The 18,840-nt window shown below is 38.9% G+C and overlaps 1 protein-coding gene and 3 non-coding genes across 4 annotated transcripts; all 4 read left to right on the top strand.

Annotated features, from left to right (window-relative positions):
- The first annotated feature begins 3,730 nt into the window (after window positions 1-3,730).
- Window positions 3,731-3,838, top strand: LOC112713948 (small nucleolar RNA R71). The gene has a single exon (XR_003158907.1). It is a non-coding gene; the product is annotated as a small nucleolar RNA R71 (small nucleolar RNA).
- An 11,000-nt stretch (window positions 3,839-14,838) lies between these two features.
- LOC112710792 (large ribosomal subunit protein eL18) lies at window positions 14,839-17,376 on the top strand. Its single transcript, XM_025763196.3, has 5 exons — window positions 14,839-15,092; window positions 15,250-15,339; window positions 16,460-16,588; window positions 16,681-16,863; window positions 16,981-17,376. The coding sequence occupies exons 1-5, from the start codon at window positions 15,090-15,092 to the stop codon at window positions 17,137-17,139; spliced, it is 564 nt and encodes a 187-aa protein (XP_025618981.1). The 5' UTR covers window positions 14,839-15,089; the 3' UTR covers window positions 17,140-17,376.
- LOC112713740 (small nucleolar RNA snoR69Y) lies at window positions 15,418-15,519 on the top strand. The gene has a single exon (XR_003158710.1). It is a non-coding gene; the product is annotated as a small nucleolar RNA snoR69Y (small nucleolar RNA).
- On the top strand, window positions 16,153-16,236 carry LOC112713742 (small nucleolar RNA snoR53Y). The gene has a single exon (XR_003158712.1). It is a non-coding gene; the product is annotated as a small nucleolar RNA snoR53Y (small nucleolar RNA).
- Window positions 17,377-18,840: the final 1,464 nt, after the last annotated feature.

The following is an 18,840-nucleotide window of genomic DNA, read 5'->3' as shown; positions in this document are numbered from 1 at the left end:
GAAAAACAGAAGAATAAAGAACAAGGAAATCAAAGAACGGGTCCACCTTAGTGATGGCGGCTCTTTCTTCCTCTTGAAGATCCTATGGAGTGCTTGAGCTCCTCAATGTCTCTTCCTTGTCTTTGTTGCTCCTCTCTCATGATTCTTTGATCTTCTCTAATTTCATGGAGGATGATGGAGTGTTCTTGATGCTCCACCCTTAGTTGTCCCATGTTGGAACTCAATTCTCCTAGGGAGGTGTTTAGTTGCTCCCAATAGTTTTGTGGAGGAAAGTGCATCCCTTGAGGAATCTCAGGGATTTCATGATGAGTGGGGTCTCTTGTGTGCTCCATCCTCTTTTTAGTGATGTGTTTGTCCTCATCAATGGGGGTGTCTCCCTCTATGTCAACTCCAACCGAATAACAGAGGTGACAAATGAGATGAGGAAAGGCTAACCTTGCCAAGGTAGAGGACTTGTCCGCTACCTTATAGAGTTCTTGGGCTATAACCTCATGAACCTCTATTTCTTCTCCAATCATGATGCTATGGATCATGATAGCCCGGTCTATGGTAACTTCGGACCGGTTGCTAGTGGGAATGATTGAGCGTTGTATAAACTCTAACCATCCTCTAGCCACGGGCTTGAGGTCATGCCTTCTTAATTGAACCGGCTTTCCTCTTGAATCTCTCTTCCATTGGGCGCCCTCTTCACATATGACTGTGAGGACTTGGTCCAACCTTTGATCAAAGTTGACCCTTCTAGTGTAAGGATGTTCATCTCCTTGCATCATAGGCAAATTGAATGCCAACCTTACACTTTCCGGACTAAAATCCAAGTATTTCCCCCGAACCATAGTAAGATAATTCTTTGGATTCGGGTTCACACTTTGGTCATGGTTCTTGGTGATCCATGCATTGGCATAGAACTCTTGAACCATCAAGATTCCGACTTGTTGAATGGGGTTGGTAAGAACTTCCCAACCTCTTCTTTGGATCTCATGTCGGATCTCCGGATATTCACCCTTTTTGAGTGAAAAAGGGACCTCGGGGATCACCTTCTTCAAGGCCACAACTTCATAGAAATGGTCTTGATGCACCCTTGAGATGAATCTCTCCATCTCCCATGACTCGGAGGTGGAAGCTTTTGCCTTCCCTTTCCTCTTTCTAGAGGTTTCTCAGGCCTTGGATGCCATAAATGGTTATGGAAAAACAAAAAGCAATGCTTTTACCACACCAAACTTAAAATGTTTGCTCGTCCTCGAGCAAAAGAAGAAAGAAGAGAGTAGAAGAAGAAGAAATGAGGAGAAAGGGAATGGCTTTGTATTCGGCCAAAGGGGAGAGAGATGGTGTTTAAGGTGTGTGAAAATGAAGGAGTGAAGGAAGGTTTATATAGGAGAGGGGGAGAGGGATGTTCGGCCATTTGAGGGTGGGTTTGGGTGGGAAAGTGGTTTGAATTTGAATGGTGGGGTAGGTGGGGTTTTATGAAGGATGGATGTGAGTGGTGAAGAGAAAGATTGGATTTGATAGGTGAGGGGTTTTTGGGGAAGAGGTGTTGAGGTGATTGGTGAAGAAGAGAGAGAGTGGTAGGGTAGGTGGGGATCCTGTGGGGTCCACAGATCCTGAGGTGTCAAGGAAAAGTCATCCCTGCACCAAATGGCATGCAAAATCACGTTTTGTGCCATTTCTGGCGTTAAACGCCGGGCTGGTGCCCATTTCTGGCGTTTAACGCCAGCATCTTGCCCCTTTCTGGCGTTTAACGCCAGTCTGGTGCCCCTTTCTGGCGTTAAACGCCCAGAATGGTGCCAGACTGGGCGTTAAACGCCCAACAGCTAACCTCACTGGCGTTTAAACGCCAGTGGGTGCGTCCTCCAGGGTGTGCTGTTTTTCTTCCTGTTTTTCATTCTGTTTTTGCTTTTTTCATTGATTTTGTGACTTCTCATGATCATCAACCTACAAAAGACATAAAATAACAAAAGAAAATAGTTAATTATAAAACATTGGGTTGCCTCCCAACAAGCGCTTCTTTATTGTCATTAGCTTGACAGAGGACTCTCATGGAGCCTCACAGATTCTCAGAGCCATGTTGGAACCTCCCAACACCAAACTTAGAGTTTGAATGTGGGGGTTCAACACCAAACTTAGAGTTTGGTTGTGGCCTCCCAACACCAAACTTAGAGTTTGACTGTGGGGGCTCTGTTTGGCTCTGTTTTGAGAGATGCTCTTCATGCTTCCTCTCCATGATGACAGAGGGATATCCTTGGGCCTTAAACACCAAGGATTCTTCATTCACTTGAATGATCAACTCTCCTCTATCAACATCAATCACAGCCTTTGCTGTGGCTAGGAAGGGTCTGCCAAGGATGATGGATTCATCCATACACTTCCCAGTCTCTAGGACTATGAAATCAGTAGGGATGTAATGGTCTTCAACTTTGACCAGAACATCCTCTACAAGTCCATAGGCTTGTTTTCTTGAGTTGTCTGCCATCTCTAGTGAGATTTTTGCAGCTTGCACCTCAAAGATCCCTAACTTCTCCATTACAGAGAGGGGCATGAGGTTTACACTTGACCCTAAGTCACACAAGGCCTTCTTGAAGGTCATGGTGCCTATGGTACAAGGTATTGAAAACTTCCCAGGGTCCTGTCTCTTTTGAGGCAGTTTCTGCCTAGACAAGTCATTCAGTTCTTTGATGAGCAAAGGGGGTTCATCCTCCCAAGTCTCATTTCCAAATAACTTGTCATTCAGCTTCATGATTGCTCCAAGGTATTTAGCAACTTGCTCTTCAGTGACATACTCATCCTCTTCAGAGGAAGAATACTCATCAGAGCTCATGAATGGCAGAAGTAAGTCTAGTGAAATCTCTATGGTCTCATTTTGAGCCTCAGATTCCCATGGCTCCTCATTGGAGAATTCATTGGAAGCCAGTGGACGTCCAGTGAGGTCTTCCTCAGTGGCGTTCACTGCCTCTTCTTCCTCCCAGAATTCGGCCATGTTGATGGCCTTGCACTCTCCTTTTGGATTTTCTTCTGTATTGCTTGGGAGAGTACTAGGAGGGAGTTCAGAAATTTTCTTACTCAGCTGACCCACTTGTCCTTCCAAATTTCTGATGGAGGACCTTGTTTCAGTCATGAAACTTTGAGTGGTTTTGATTAGATCAGAGACCATGGTTGCTAAGTCAAAAGTATTCTGCTTAGAGCTCTCTGTCTGTTGCTGAGAAGATGATGGAAAAGGCTTGCTATTGCTAAACCTGTTTCTTCCACCATTATTGTTATTGAAACCTTGTTGAGGTCTCTGTTGATCCTTCCATGAAAGATTTGGATGATTTCTCCATGAAGGATTATAGGTGTTTCCATAGGGTTCTCCCATGTAATTCACCTCTTCCATTGAAAGGTTCTCAGGATCATAAGCTTCTTCCTCAGATGAAGCTTCCTTAGTACTGCTTGGTGCATTTTACATTCCAGACAGACTTTGAGAAATCATATTGACTTGTTGAGTCAATATTTTGTTCTGAGCCAATATGGCTTTCAGAGTGTCAATCTCAAGAACTCCTTTCTTCTGACTAGTCCCATTGTTCACAGGATTTCTTTCAGAAGTGTACATGAATTGGTTATTTGCAACCATTTCAATCAGTTCTTGAGCCTCAGTAGGCGTCTTCGTCAGATGAAGAGATCCTCCAGCAGAGCTATCCAAAGACATCTTGGACAGTTCAGAGAGACCATCATAGAAAATACCTATGATGCTCCATTCAGAAAGCATATCAGAAGGACACTTTCTGATTAATTGTTTGTATCTTTCCCAAGCTTCATAGAGGGATTCTCCTTCCTTCTGTCTGAAGGTTTGGACTTCCACTCTAAGCTTACTCAATTTTTGAGGTGGAAAGAACTTTGCCAAGAAGGCATTGACTAGCTTTTCCCAAGAGTCCAGGCTTTCTTTAGGTTGAGAGTCCAACCATGTTCTAGCTCTGTCTCTTACAGCAAAAGGGAATAGCATTAGTCTGTAGACCTCAGGGTCAACCCCATTAGTCTTGACAGTGTCACAGATTTGCAAGAATTCAGCTAAAAACTGATGAGGATCTTCCAATGGAAGTCCATGGAACTTGCAATTCTGTTGCATTAGAGAAACTAATTGAGGCTTAAGCTCAAAGTTGTTTGCTCCAATGGCAGGGATAGAGATGCTTCTCCCATAGAAATCGGGAGTATGTGCAGTAAAGTCACCCAGCACCTTCCTTGCATTGTTGGCATTGTTGTTGTTTTCGGCTGCCATGTGTTCTTCTTCTTTGAAGAATTCGGTTAGGTGCTCTAAAGAGAGTTGTGCTTTGGCTTCTCTGAGCTTTCTCTTCAAGGTCCTTTCAGGTTCAGGATCAGCCTCAACAAGAATGCCTTTGTCTTTGCTCCTGCTCATAAGAAAGAGAAGAGAACAAGAAAATGTGGAATCCTCTATGTCACAGTATAGAGATTCCTTGAAGTGTCAGAGGAAAAGAAGAGTAGAAGACAGAAGTAGAAAATTCGAACTTATCAAAGGAGATGGAGTTCGAATTTTGCATTAAGGGATAGTGTTAGTCCATAAATAGAAGGATGTGAGAAGGAGGGAAGTGATTTTCGAAAATTAAGTAGAAAATTTGAAAACATTTTTTTGAAAAACATTACTTAATTTTCGAAAATGAAAATGGAAAAGAAATCAAGTGATTTTTGAAAAAGATTTTGAAATTAGAAATCAAAAAGATTTGATTGACAACTATTTTGAAAAAGATGTGGTTAAGAAGATATGATTAGTTTTAAAAAGATGTGATTGAGAAAATATGATTTGAAAAACATTTTAAAAAAAGATTTGATTTGAAAATTAAAAACTTGACTAACAAGAAAAGATATGATTCAAACATTAAACCTTTCTCAACAGAAAAGGTAACATACTTGAAATGTTGAATCAAATCATTAATTGATAGTAAGTATCTTTAAAAATGGAAAGAAATTGGTTTTGAAAAAGATTTGATTGAAAAATTGATTTGAAAAAGATTTGATTTTGAAAAGATTTTGAAAACTTAGAAAAAATTTGATTTGAAAACAAAATCTTCCTTTCTAGCCATCCTGGCGTTAAACGCCCAGAATGGTGCACATTCTGGCGTTTAACGCCTAAAATGCTACCCTTTTGGGCGTTAAACGCCCAACCAGGTACCCTGGCTGGCGTTTAAACGCCAGTCTGTCCTTCTTCACTGGGCGTTTTGAACGCCCAGCTTTTTCTGTGCAATTCCTCTGCTGTATGTTCTGAATCTTCAATTCTCTGTATTATTGACTTGAAAAGACACAAATAAAAAAATATTTTTGAATTTTTAATAATAAGGAAAAATCAAAATGCAACAAGAATCAAATAACAATGCATGCAAGACACCAAACTTAGCAGTTTGTATACTACTGACACTAACAAAATGAAAATGCATATGAGACACACAAAACACTCAAGTCAATAGAATTCAAAGATCAGAGCAAGTAAATCATCAAGAACATCTTGAAGATCACTAAGACATATGAATGCATGCAATTGACACCAAACTTATGATGAGACACTAGACTCAAACAAGAAATATTTTTTTGATTTTATGAATTTTTTAATTTTTTTTTGTGTTTTTCGAAAATTAAGTGGAAAAAGGTATCAAAATTCTTAATGAGAATTCCAGGAATCAGTGCAATGCTAGTCTAAGACTCCGGTCCAGGAATTAGACATGGCTTCACAGCCAGCCAAGCTTTCAAAGAAAGCTTCGGTCCAAAACACTAGACATGGCCAGAGGCCAGCCAAGCCTTAGCAGATCACTGCTCCAAGAGCAAGTTTGATAAAAATCAACAAACTCTTGTGGTGATAAGTTGAAACCTCGGTCCAATGAAATTAGACATGGCTTCTCAGCCAGCCAGATTTCAACAAATCATCATGAAACTCTAGAATTCATCTTCAAGAATTTCAAAAAAAATAAATACCTAATCTAAGCAACAAGATGAACCGTCAGTTGTCCAAACTTGAACAATCCCTGGCAATAACGCCAAAAACTTGGTGTTGTTGCCGGATCTTGGCACTGATGTTACCAAAAGCTTGCTCAAAACTAGAACAATCCCCGGCAACGGCGCCAAAAACTTAGTGCGTGAAATTGTGAACAATACTTTTTCACAACTCTCATAATCCCCGGTCATGAACCCCAAAAACTTGGTGTTCAATACCATGGCATTACACAACTTCGCACAACTAACCAGCAAGTGCACTGGGTCGTCCAAGTAATAAACCTTACGCGAGTAAGGGTCGATCCCACGGAGATTGTTAGTATTGAAGCAAGCTATGGTCATCTTGTAAATCTTAGTCAGGCAAACTCAAATGGTAATGGTGATGAACGAAAATAACAAAAAGGTAAAGATAGAGATACTTATGTAATTCATTGGTAGGAACTTCAGATAAGCGCATGAAGATGCCTTCCCTTCCGTCTCTCTGCTTTCATACTGTCTTCATCCAATCCTTCTTATTCCTTTCCATGGCAAGCTTGTGTAGGGTTTCACCGTTGTCAATGGCTACCTCCCATCCTCTCAGTGAAAACGATTGCATATGCTCTGTCACAGCACGCGGAATTCATCTGTCGGTTCTCGGTCAGGCCGGAATAGAATCCATCGATTCTTTTGCGTCTGTCACTAACGCCCCGCCTGCTAGGAGTTTGAAGCACGTCACAGTCATTCAATCATTGAATCCTACTCAGAATACCACAGACAAGGTTAGACCTTCCGGATTCTCTTGAATGCCGCCATCAGTTCTTGCCTATACCACAAAGACTCTGATCTCACGGAATGGTTGGCTCGTTTGTCAGACGAGCACTCGGTTGTCAGGCGATCAACCATGCATCGTGCAATCAGGAATCCAAGAGATATTCACCCAATCGAAGGTAGAACGGAGGTGGTTGTCAGTCACACGTTCATAGGTGAGAATGATGATGAGTGTCACGGATCATCACATTCATCAAGTTGAAGAACAAGTGATATCTTAGAACAAGAACAAGTGGAATTGAATGGAAGAACAATAGTAATTGCATTAATACTCGAGGTACAGCAGAGCTCCACACCTTAATCTATGGTGTGTAGAAACTCCACCGTTGAAAATACATAAGAACAAGGTCTAGGCATGGCCGAATGGCCAGCCTCTCAATGATCTCAGATAGCATAAAAATGAAGATAGCTACCCCGATGTCTCAATACAATAGTAAAAGGTCCTACTTATAGAAAACTAGTAGCCTAAGGTGTATAGAGATGAGTAAAAGACATAAAAATCCACTTCCGGGCCCACTTGGTGTGTGCTTGGGCTGAGCAATGAAGCATTTTCGTGTAGAGACTCTTCTTGGAGTTAAACGCCAGCTTTTATGCCAGTTTGGGCGTTTAACTCCCATTTTGGTGCCAGTTCCGGCGTTTAACGCTGGGATTTCTGAGGGTGACTTTGAACGCCGGTTTGGGCCATCAAATCTTGGGAAAGTATGGACTATCATATATTGCTGGAAAGCCCAGGATGTCTACTTTCCAACGCCGTTGAGAGCGCGCCAATTGGACTTCTGTAGCTCCAGAAAATCCACTTCGAGTGCAGGGAGGTCAGAATCCAACAGCATCTGCAGTCCTTTTTAGTCTCTGAATCAGATTTTTGCTCAGGTCCCTCAATTTCAGCCAGAAAATACCTGAAATCACAGAAAAACACACAAACTCATAGTAAAGTCCAGAAAAGTGAATTTTAACTAAAAACTAATAAAAATATACTAAAAACTAACTAGATCATACTAAAAACATACTAAAAACAATGCCAAAAAGCATACAAATTATCCGCTCATCAGGCACCATTCTAGGCATTTAACGCCAGTAAAGGTGCCATTTTGGGCGTTAAACGCCAGAATAGGCACCATTCTGGGCGTTTAACGCCAGGTGTGCAGCATCCTGGGCGTTTAGCAAAACGCCCAGTGACAAAGGGGATTCTGGCGTTTAACGCCAGCCAGGGCACCTGGCTGGGCGTTAAACGCCCACATTGGCTAGCAAATGGGCGTTAAACGCCAGAATGGTTGCCATTCTGAGCGTTTAACGCCAGAAAGGTGGGGGACCAAGATTTTGCTTTCCGATCAAATTTTTTTCAAACTTTCCTTTTTTGACCCATACTTTTCTACATAAACACATTTCAACCTTTCATTATTCACCTTCAAATCTTCAAAAATCAAAATCATTCTTCAAATCTCTCTCAAATCAATCCCAAATCTTGTTCAAAAACTCACCCTTCTCTCAAATTCTCTCCATATCTTCTCAAATCTCCTTCCAATTTTTTCGAAATCTCCCCCCTTATAAAAACACGTTCGGCCTCCTCATTCCCCCACACCATTCGAATTTGCTCTTCTCCTCTCTCTCTTCTTTCCTTTCTTTTACTTGAGGACAAGCAAACCTCTAAGTTTGGTGTGCTTTTCCGTGATCACTAAGCCAAGATTCATTAAGATCATGGCTCCTAAAGGAAAACAAACCAATTTAGGAGGAAAGAAAGAGAATAATCCAAAGAATCTTTGGAATCAAGAGAAGTTCTTAACTAAAGAACATGAAGACCATTATCACAAAATAATGGGTCTGAGGTTAGTGATCCCGGAAGTTAAATTTGATCTGAAAGAAGATGAATATCCGGGGATCCAAGAGCAAATTCGAAACAGAGGATGGGAAGTTCTAACCAATCCTGAGATAAAGGTTGGAAGAAATATGGTTCAGGAATTCTACTCAAATCTGTGGTTGACAGATAAGCAGAGAATGACTGGAACTGCTTTCCATACTTACAGAACCATGGTCAGAGGGAAAGTTATCTACTTCCATCTGGACAAAATAAGAGAAATCTTCAAATTGCCTCAACTGCAAGATGATCCTGAATCCTTTAATAGGAGAATGGTGAGAGCAGATAAAGGGTTGGATCAAGTTCTAGAGGACATATGCCTCCCTGGAACTAAGTGGATAACCAATTCAAAAGGTGTCCCAAACCAACTCAAGAGGGGAGACCTCAAACCAATTGCAAGAGGTTGGCTAGACTTTATTGGGCGTTCCATCTTGCCCACTAGCAACCGTTCTGAGGTCACAATCAAAAGAGCAGTGATGATTCATTGCATTATGCTTGGAAAAGAAGTGGAGGTTCATCATCTGATTGCTTGTGAGATCTACACAATTGCAAATAAGAATTCCACTGAGGCCAAACTGGCTTACCCAAGCTTGATCTCCTTGCTCTGCAAAGAGGCTGGGGTAAAGATGGGAGTAGATGAATTCATACCCATTGAACATCCAATCACCAAGAAGTCAATGGAAGGACAAATGCAAGACAACTCTATCAAAAGGAGGGCGCAGGAGTTCCTCCCTGAATTTCCTGAAATTGGCTACTGGGCCAGCCTAGAAGCATCTATCACCAAGTTGCAAGAAACTATGGAGCAACTTAAGGAAGAACAGCAGAATCAGAACTGCATGCTCTGCAAATTGCTGAAGGAACAAGAGAAGCAGGGGCGTGAACTTCAAGAACTGAAACGCCAAAAATTCTCTCCTCAATTTGAGGGAGCATCCACTTCTCAAAATCAAGGTTGTTGAGTCCTAACTCTGTGAAAACCTCTATCATTAGGAGCCTATTTAAATTTTTGTTTTCTATTTTTTTTAGTCTCATCTTATATCTATTTTTGAGTCTTGTTCTTAATTCATAATTAATAAAATTTAAAATTCATGACTTAAAGCTATGAATGTCCTATGAATCCATCACCTCTCTTAAATGAAAAATGCTTTAATCACAAAAGAACAAGAAGTACAGGATTTCAAATTTATCTTTGAAACTAGTTGAATTAGTTTGATGTGGTGACAATACTTTTTGTTTTCCGAATGAATGCTTGAACAGTGCATATGTCTTTTGAATTTGTTGTTTTGAGAATGTTAAAATTGTTGGCTCTTGAAAGAATGAGGGAAAAAGAGAACTGTTATTGAGGATCTGAAAAATCATCAGATTGATTCTTGAAGCAAGAAAAAGCAGTAATTCAAAAAAAACGAAAAAAAAAAGAAGAGAAGAAAAAGAAAGAAATAAAGTTGTGATCCAAGGCAAAAAGAGTGTGCTTAAGAACCCTGGACACCTCTTATTGGAGACTCTAGCAAAGCTGGGTCATAATCTGAAAAGGTTCACCCAAGTATGTGTCTGTGGCATGTATGTATCCGGTGGTAATACTGGATAACAGAGTGCTTTGGGCCACAGCCAAGACTCATGACATTGCTATGTTCAAGAATCATTATACTTAACTAGGAGAATCAATAACACTCTCTGAGTTCTGAGTTCCTATAGATGCCAATCATTCTGAACTTCAGAGGATAAAGTGAGATGCCAAAACTGTTCGGAAGCAAAAAGCTACTAGTCCCGCTCATCTAATTGGAGCTGAGTTTCCTTGATATTTTGGAGTCTATAGTATATTCTCTTCTTTTTATCCTACTTTGATTTTCAGTTGCTTGGGGACAAGCAACAATTTAAGTTTGGTGTTGTGATGAGCGGATAATTTATACGCTTTTTGGCATTGTTTTTATTATGTTTTTAGTATATTTTAGTTAGTTTTTAGTATACTTTTAATAGTTTTTAGTTAAAATTCACTTTTCTGGACTTTACTATGAGTTTGTGTGTTTTTCTATGATTTCAGGTATTTTCTGGCTGAAATTGAGGGTCCTGAGCAAAAATCTGATTTAGGGGCTGAAAAGGACTGCAGATGCTGTTGGATTCTGACCTCCCTGCACTCGAAGTGAATTTTCTGGAGCTACAGAAGCCCAATTGGCGCGCTCTCAACGGCGTTGGAAAGTAGACATCCTGGGCTTTCTAGCAATGTATAATAGTCCATACTTTGCCCGAGATTTGATGGCCCAAACCGGCGTTGCAAATCAGCTTCAGAATTCCCAGCGTTAACGCTGGAACTGGCATAAAAATTGGAGTTAAACGCCCAAGCTGGCATAAAAGCTGGCGTTTAACTCCAGAAAAAGTCTCTACACATGAAAGCTTCAATGCTCAGCCCAAGCACACACTAAGTGGACCCAGAAGTGGATTTTTACGTCATTTACTCATTTCTGTATACCCTAGGTTACTAGTTCACTATTAATAGGATCTTTTGACATTGTATCTGGACCTCATGACACTTTACACGTTTCTTTGTGTACCTTCTACGGCATGAGTCTCTGCTGTGTCTTGATGGATTAATGCAATTACTACTGTTTTTCATTCAATCATGCTTGCTTCCATTCTAAGATATCACTTGTTCTTAAACCGGATGAATGTGATGGTCCGTGACACTCATCATCATTCTCAACTATGAACGTGTGCCTGACAACTACCTCCGTTCTACCTTAGATTGAGTAGATATCTCTTGGATTCTTTAACCGGAATCTTCGTGGTATAAGCTAGAATTGATGGCGGCATTCAAGAGAATCTGGAAGGTCTAAACCTTGTCTGTGGTATTCTGAGTAGGATTCAATGATTGAATGACTGTGACGAGCTTCAAACTCCTGAGGGCGGGGCGTTTGTGACAGACGCAAAAGAATCACTGGATTCTATTCCGGCCTGATTGAGAACCGACAGATGGATAGCCGTGCCGTGACAGGGTGCGTTGAACATTTCCACTGAGAGGATGGGAGGTAGCCACTGACAACGGTGAAACCCTTGCATACAGCTTGCCATGGAAGGAGCCTTGCGTGCTTGAAGAAGAAGACAGTAGGAAAGCAGAGATTCAGAAGATGGAACATCTCCAAAACCTCAACCTGTTCTCCATTACTGCAAAACAAGTACTTATTTCATGTTCTTTTACTTTTTACAATCAACCCTGATAATTATTGATATCCTGACTAAGATTTACAAGATAACCATAGCTTGCTTCAAGCCGACAATCTCCGTGGGATCGACCCTTACTCACGTAAGGTATTACTTGGACGACCCAGTGCACTTGCTGGTTAGTTGTGCGAAGTTGTAGTGATCACAATTTCGTGCACCACCTGGGTCAGGGGTGGTGCCCTGACCCGAAGGCTAGTGGGCTGGACTCGGCGGTCTGTAACAAAAAAAAATCATCTTGTATAAATTTTTCATTTATCAATAAAGAAACAAAAAAAAGCAAATAAAATGAAAGAGTTTGCCTTAATATCTTGAAGCACCATCTCTATATTATTAACTTCTTTTTTGCTGTACCTATTTGGATTTTCCCATATATTAACAACACACACCTTAAATTTTCATTCAAGTTTCTTAGCATTCACATCCATTAGCATATCATATCCTTTAGACATCTTTATACAGGTCTGATGAAAATGGACTGTTCTTTATTTATTGCAGCCTCTACTCTATTCAACAATGAGTGTATCAAGAAATTAATGAGGAAAAATTTCACTACCTTTTATTCTATTATTTCAATTATTTGAATCACAAAAATCCATTTCTTTGAGTACCCGCTGGATTAGTCTATTACTCTACGCATTGGCCTATTTTATTTTGTTTTCTTAGGTTGCCAATTGTCATTTGATTGGGAGATACACTTATCGAGCAAAGGATGATCCACCTGTCAAGTAAAAATTAATACTACACTTTTATTATATATTAATAGATAAATAGATAAATAACCAGAAAATTATCATGAATTATTCTAAAAGGTTCTTTTTGTCACTTTTCTTGGAGTTCCAACTACCTAAATCAATGCTCTTCTACATAGAAGGATCGTTGCCGAATAATAATTTATTAGTTGCTAATTTATTATGCGAGAAATGGAGTGATTTACTCCCTAAGTGGCTTGAGGGATAAAAGAATGAAGATCATGAGATGCAAGAAAAAAATGGTTAAGTACTTTTTTCGTCCTTAACGTCTTGGGTGAAAATAAAAATCGTCTCCGACCTTTTTTCCTTATTAAAATCATCCTCAACGTTATAAAATCGTCCTTTTCTACTTTAATTTCATTTTCTTAACCAAATTACCCTTAAAATTAATAAAAATAATATTAAAAAAATAACCCCCCAACCCAACCCCCATCCCGTCTCCGTATTTCTTCCCTTTCTTCCCTCTCATCCCCTTCTTCATACCCTTCCTCCTACCCCTCTCTTTGGAACCTCCCTCCCAACCACAACCCCAATTCTTCTTCTCTCTCTTTTCGCCACCGTATCATCTCCGCCCCCACCTCCTTCTCCACTTTCTTCTCCCTCTCCATCACTAACCTCAACCATTCCTCCATTGACGTTGGCCTCACCTTCCTCATCTTCCACGACAACCACTTTCTCTTCATCTCCGTCGCGCTCTTTCTCTCGCAGCGCCGGCATGCGTTCTTCCTCTCACAGCGCCTCGCCTCCGTTCTGCCTCCTGCAGTGTTATGCCTCTGTTTTACCTCTTTGTCGTATCGCGCCTCCTTCCAAATTCAGATATATTTTTCTTCCTGTTCTGCTTCTCTGATTCTCTGTTTTGCTTCCTGGAGCTCACCTCTTTCCATGGGGATCGATGGGGGTAGGAGGAGTGGGGTCAGTTGTGAGAGGTTGGAAATATGGAGAGAAGAGGGTGGTGGGATCGATAGAAGCGTTTTTGAGTTTGTCGTCTTTAGCATCGAATCCGTTTTCTTTTTGTTCTTCCTTTTTTTATTTTTTTTTATTTTTGAAGAACATAAACTGATAAATATCATTTCTTTATTTTTAGATTTTTTTAATTTCTGTTGTTGCTGATTTTGGATCTGAAGTTGCAGTTGATGATTGCTGAATTGTTGTTAAATTAAAAATTTTTGTTGATTTATTTTGTGGATGTTGTAGTTGCTGTTGTTCATTTTGTTGTTGCTGTTGCTGAAAGTGTGTTAATGTTGTTGAATTTGTTGCTAAATTTGTTGTTGTTGTTGTTACTGAATTTAGTTTGTGGGTGGGTGATAGTGATTTAGAGAGAAAGAATGTGTGATGGTTATGGTGGCAGTGGTGATGGCCATGAGAAAAGGAAGAGGGAGAGGGAGAGAGATGCGTAGGGATGATGAAGATGATGCAGAAGTTAGTGGTGAGGGTAAGGAGGATTTTTGAATATTTTTTTCAAGGTCAAAATAGTCAAAAAAATGTTATTTATGGACAAAGGACGATTTTATAATGTTTTAGAACGTTGGGGATGATTTTAATACAAAAAAAGGTCGGGAACGATTTTGATTTTGACTCAAAACTTTAGGGACGAAAAAAGTACTTAACCCAAAAAAAAATACACAATAACTAAAATTTATAATGAGAATTGGTATTTTTTATAGTTGTTAATTAAAATAAAATAAGAGAAATGAGGATAAATGAGAGATTCAAATGATAGATTTAAAATTTTAGAAAAAGATTAAAACTTTCTCAAAAAATTTTTGCAAAAAAAAATCTCATTCAACAAACTTTGTTTGAATATAAAACCAAAAACAAAAAAAAACTGTAGACACAATTCTAGAGCTCCTTCTTTTGGTGAAGTTCAAAAAGTGAATTTTTTTTTTCTTAAAGTGTTACTTGTTATGCATTGAATCTTAATGTTTGTCAAATATAGAGATATTATACTTGTCAAATATAGAACCATACATTATATTCCTATTATATATAAAATAGATAGATAGATAAATCTATACTAGGTATATACTAAAATTAATTATTAAATTAGTTATTAATATAAAATATATATTAAAAATATAAAATATATAATAAAATTAAATTAAATTACATATATATTTATAAAAAATATATAGTAGCTAATTTTAAATAATTAATTTTATTGTATAAATAATATTTTTATAGATTAAATAGATTTCACAAAAATTATGACTCTCCAGTCTCCACTTAATTATATGTTTAACTTTAACCAAAGGAATTGACGTTTCTTAGTTGCTATTGCGAACGGGGAGGACAGAACCCCGTTGACATCCCTTCCCCAAAACGACAAATAGGTCATGCTTTCATTTTTCTTTAGTTTCAGGATAGCCCAATAAATTGAATCCAAAATTGAAGCCTGGCCCATTTCATCCCACCATCAAGAGAGCACAAAAAGCAACTCGAAAACCCTAACTCCCATCTTAAATCCTTCAGTCGCATCAGCAGCAGCTCCTCCATCTCCCGAAGCAGCCATGGTTCTTTCTCTCTCTCTCTCTCTCTCTCTCTCTCTCTCTCTCTCTCTCTCTCTCTCTCTCTCTCTCTCTCTTCTGTTGCAATTTATTTATTCTTTCCCGTTTTATTTGTCACATTTTCTGATCCAATCTTCGTTTTGAATTGAACACACACATACAGGGGATCGATCTGAAGGCTGGAGGTAAGAGCAAGAAGACCAAAAGAACAGCACCAAAGTCCAATGATATCTACCTTAAGCTCTTGGTCAAGGTAACTTACCTGTTCATTTTCGCATATGCCTTTTATCTTTTGTTAATTTTTTATTTTCAATTTGCTATTGTGTTTGATTTTCGTGACGATGATGATAAATGTGATCCCAGCTCATTATGAGACCTTCGAAAATTCGTTAGGTCTGGGAATATATCTTTCCACATTTGTCTGAGCCCTAAAATTCATGTCTTTTTTTATTGGTGATGAATGATTTTAAATCCAATTTAGCACTGATGTTTTTTATAGTCCTTTTGTGTGTTTTAGTTATGTTTGTATCCCTAAAGTGCGCTTTGATTTTTTGTTGAGGTAGGATGTTAATGAAAATGTTGTCCTTGTAGAGGAGAAAAGGTTCCCAATGATGCATTTTGTTATATTATGCTAATGTATATCTGAAGCTATATGATTGAGATTTGGTTTATTATACTGAGGGAACTAGTTCTGCTCTCTATTTCATTGTCATGTATCATTAGCAATGTAAAAGTAAAATAATCGTTTTTGGAGATACGTTATTTCACAAGCAATATTGTTATGCTTCCATGCATACTTTTCAGAGATTAAATAATTTTAAATCCATTTTAACACTAGTTATTTAAATATTTGTCTTATCAGTAACTCTAATCTTGGTGAAACTGCAATACTTCGCATTGTAGTATGCATTGTTTTGGTAATGGTAGTGCAGATTTTCTGCATGATCGAAATATGTCTGTTTCTTGTGTTTCAACTATATTTGGCTGACCCTAAGCCACTTTGTTGTTACTTGAACCAGTTAACTAAGCTATCGATGAGAATTTTGTTCTTGTAAAGGAGAAATAGGTTCCCTGTGATGCCCTTTTTCAATGCCATGCTAATGCTGATATCAGATGATTAAGACATTAAGTTTATTTTACTGAGGGAGCCAGTCCTTTACATTATTTCGCTGTTTTTTTCTCGTTTCCAATTTAGTAGTCATGCATTTGGGAGATAACTAGTTTCAGAACCAGATGTTATGTGCTATATTAGTGTATTTTGTTCTTATGTCTTTAGTACAATATTATTTATTATTTGAATCTGTGGTTTTCGTACTTTCTTGATATTGTTAAATGCATTGATTTATTTTTTATGGTGGTTGTTACATGATCAGCTTTACCGGTTCCTTGTGAGGAGAACTAACAGCAACTTCAATGCTGTAATATTGAAGCGCTTGTTCATGAGCAAGGTTAACAAGCCTCCACTATCTTTGTCAAGGCTGATTAAGTATACCAAGGGGAAGGTGTGTATTATTATTATTATTATTATTTGGTTTTTTACGTACTTTTGTGGTGTTATTGTGGATTGATTTAATTATGGAATTAATTCATGCAGGAAGGTAAGATTGCAGTGGTGGTTGGGACTATAACTGATGATATTCGTGTATATGATGTTCCACCCTTGAAAGTTACCGCACTCAGGTTTACTGAGACTGCTCGTGCAAGAATAGAGAAGGCTGGTGGTGAATGCATTACATTCGATCAGTTGGCTCTTAGGGCCCCTCTTGGACAGAACACGGTATGTGTGGATACTGTTCTATGCCAATCGTCATTATATTTTGTCGAATTTTGTCGCATATCTAACACGTATCACTTTTATGAATGTCAATTTTTAATCTAAAATTCTTGGAAGCAGGTCCTTCTTAGAGGCCCGAAGAATGCTCGAGAAGCCGTGAAGCACTTTGGTCCCGCACCTGGTGTGCCACACAGCCACACCAAGCCTTATGTGCGATCAAAGGGAAGGAAGTTTGAGAAGGCTAGAGGAAGGAGGAACAGCAGAGGGTTTAGGGTTTGATATGATGATCTTTCTATCCCTATTTCTCTACTTGTGCTATTATTTTTGACATTCATATTTTTCCAATATCATAGACAGTGATAAGAGTGTTCAAGTTGTTGTTTACATTCTTAACTTTATGATGATTTTTTTGTTTCTCGCCTTCCTCTCTCTTGAAGTGTAACGTATGCTTACTATCAACTAAGTTTTGATGTTGAGAGTTTGGAATTCAGACGTAACTAAACGTTGACATACTAACTTGGAGCATGTTTGGGAACCCATGAAAACAAAGCATTCATTCATATTTTTTTGGCTAATTAGGTGACGGAGGTAGTAAAACTAGAATTATTAGTAGCTTTCTTAGTCATGAAGAGTTTTTATATTCAAATTTTGCTTTAATCATTGAAGGGTATAGAGCGAAAAATGGGTTTTATTCTAGGAACATATGAAGACAATAAGTTTATCATTTTATACTTTGCTATTCAGTGCCAAAATCAAGTTTTGAAATATGGGTTGACAAATCATTTGATTAAAGGATATCAAACTTTCTAAGATTATTTATTATTAGAGTTTCTTGGTCGTCTTTCAAATAGTGATTCGCTAGGAATATTTTTGAGTAATTTGCAATTGCATAAAATTATCTTGGTTTAATAAAAGTATCAAAGCTGTCTTGGTGGCGGCTTTTTATTAAAATAGAGGTAACGACCAAATCAATACTCGAAAGATTCAAATGCTGACATTTTGGTACCTCACTATTGTTATTGACAAAATGGTCCTTAAAAGGTTTTAAAATTTGACAAGCGTATCCACGAGTGCACCGGAGCACATTTTTGGCAAGCACAGTGCTGATGTGGCCACTGTGGCCACTGTATTTTGATGACTTGGCAAACCACCCCCAAAGTTTTCTCCCCAATGCACACTCCATCCTCTTCCCTCTCTCTCCTTGTCGCAGTCCCATCCCCAACGCAAACCACCCCCAAAGTTTTCTCCCCAATGCACACTCCCTCCTCTTCTCTCTCCCTCCTTGTCGCAGTCCCCATCCCCAACGTATACTTCTTCCTAATCGCAGTCCCCGTCGCATCACAAGCCCCTCCCCAACGTACACTTTTCCTTCCTCCCTCAACACCACCATTCATAGCAACGACAACATCAACAGCAACAACAACCTCCACCACTCTCTCTCTCTCCACCACTCCTTCTTTCCCAACGCACACTTCCCTCTCCCTCCCTCAACACTACCATTAACAGCAACAACAACCTCAACATCAATAGAGTTGCCCCAAATTATGAATTGTCCCAAATTTTTAGGTTAAATTATCATTCAAAAAGATTAATCACAATAAAACTCAGAAAAAACAAACAAATTCATATACAATAATTAAAATAAAATAAAACAAAATAAAATAAAATAAAATAAAACTTAATACAGACACCACCAAAGCAAGAAACTCAGAAAAAACAAACAAATTCATATACAATAATCAAAATAAAATAAAATAAAACATAATACAGACACCACCAAAGCAAAAATAGAAGACGAACACCAGACACAGAGGGGGCAGGACACGATAGAGCCAAAATGGAACCCAGACAGAGGAGGCATGGCAACGACTGGGGGCTAGCAGCAAGCAGATACAAGCAGTGAAGGCGACAGCGGTGAAGGCGTGCAGACAACACAATGCTACAAAGGAGACACTGTCGGACACAAAAGACTCGACGACG

This window comes from Arachis hypogaea, chromosome 9, assembly GCF_003086295.3.
Source record: "Arachis hypogaea cultivar Tifrunner chromosome 9, arahy.Tifrunner.gnm2.J5K5, whole genome shotgun sequence".
Lineage (NCBI taxonomy): Eukaryota > Viridiplantae > Streptophyta > Magnoliopsida > Fabales > Fabaceae > Arachis > Arachis hypogaea.
Note: the sequence above shows the minus strand (reverse complement) of the source record. Positions and strands in the feature narration are given on the sequence as shown.

Excerpts from the sequence above, each read along its gene's own strand:
- LOC112710792 (XM_025763196.3), top strand. Across the intron at positions 15,340-16,459 it reads ACCTTAAGCTCTTGGTCAAG|CTTTACCGGTTCCTTGTGAG; the intron begins GTAACTTACCTG and ends TTACATGATCAG. Across the intron at positions 16,589-16,680 it reads TTAAGTATACCAAGGGGAAG|GAAGGTAAGATTGCAGTGGT; the intron begins GTGTGTATTATT and ends TAATTCATGCAG.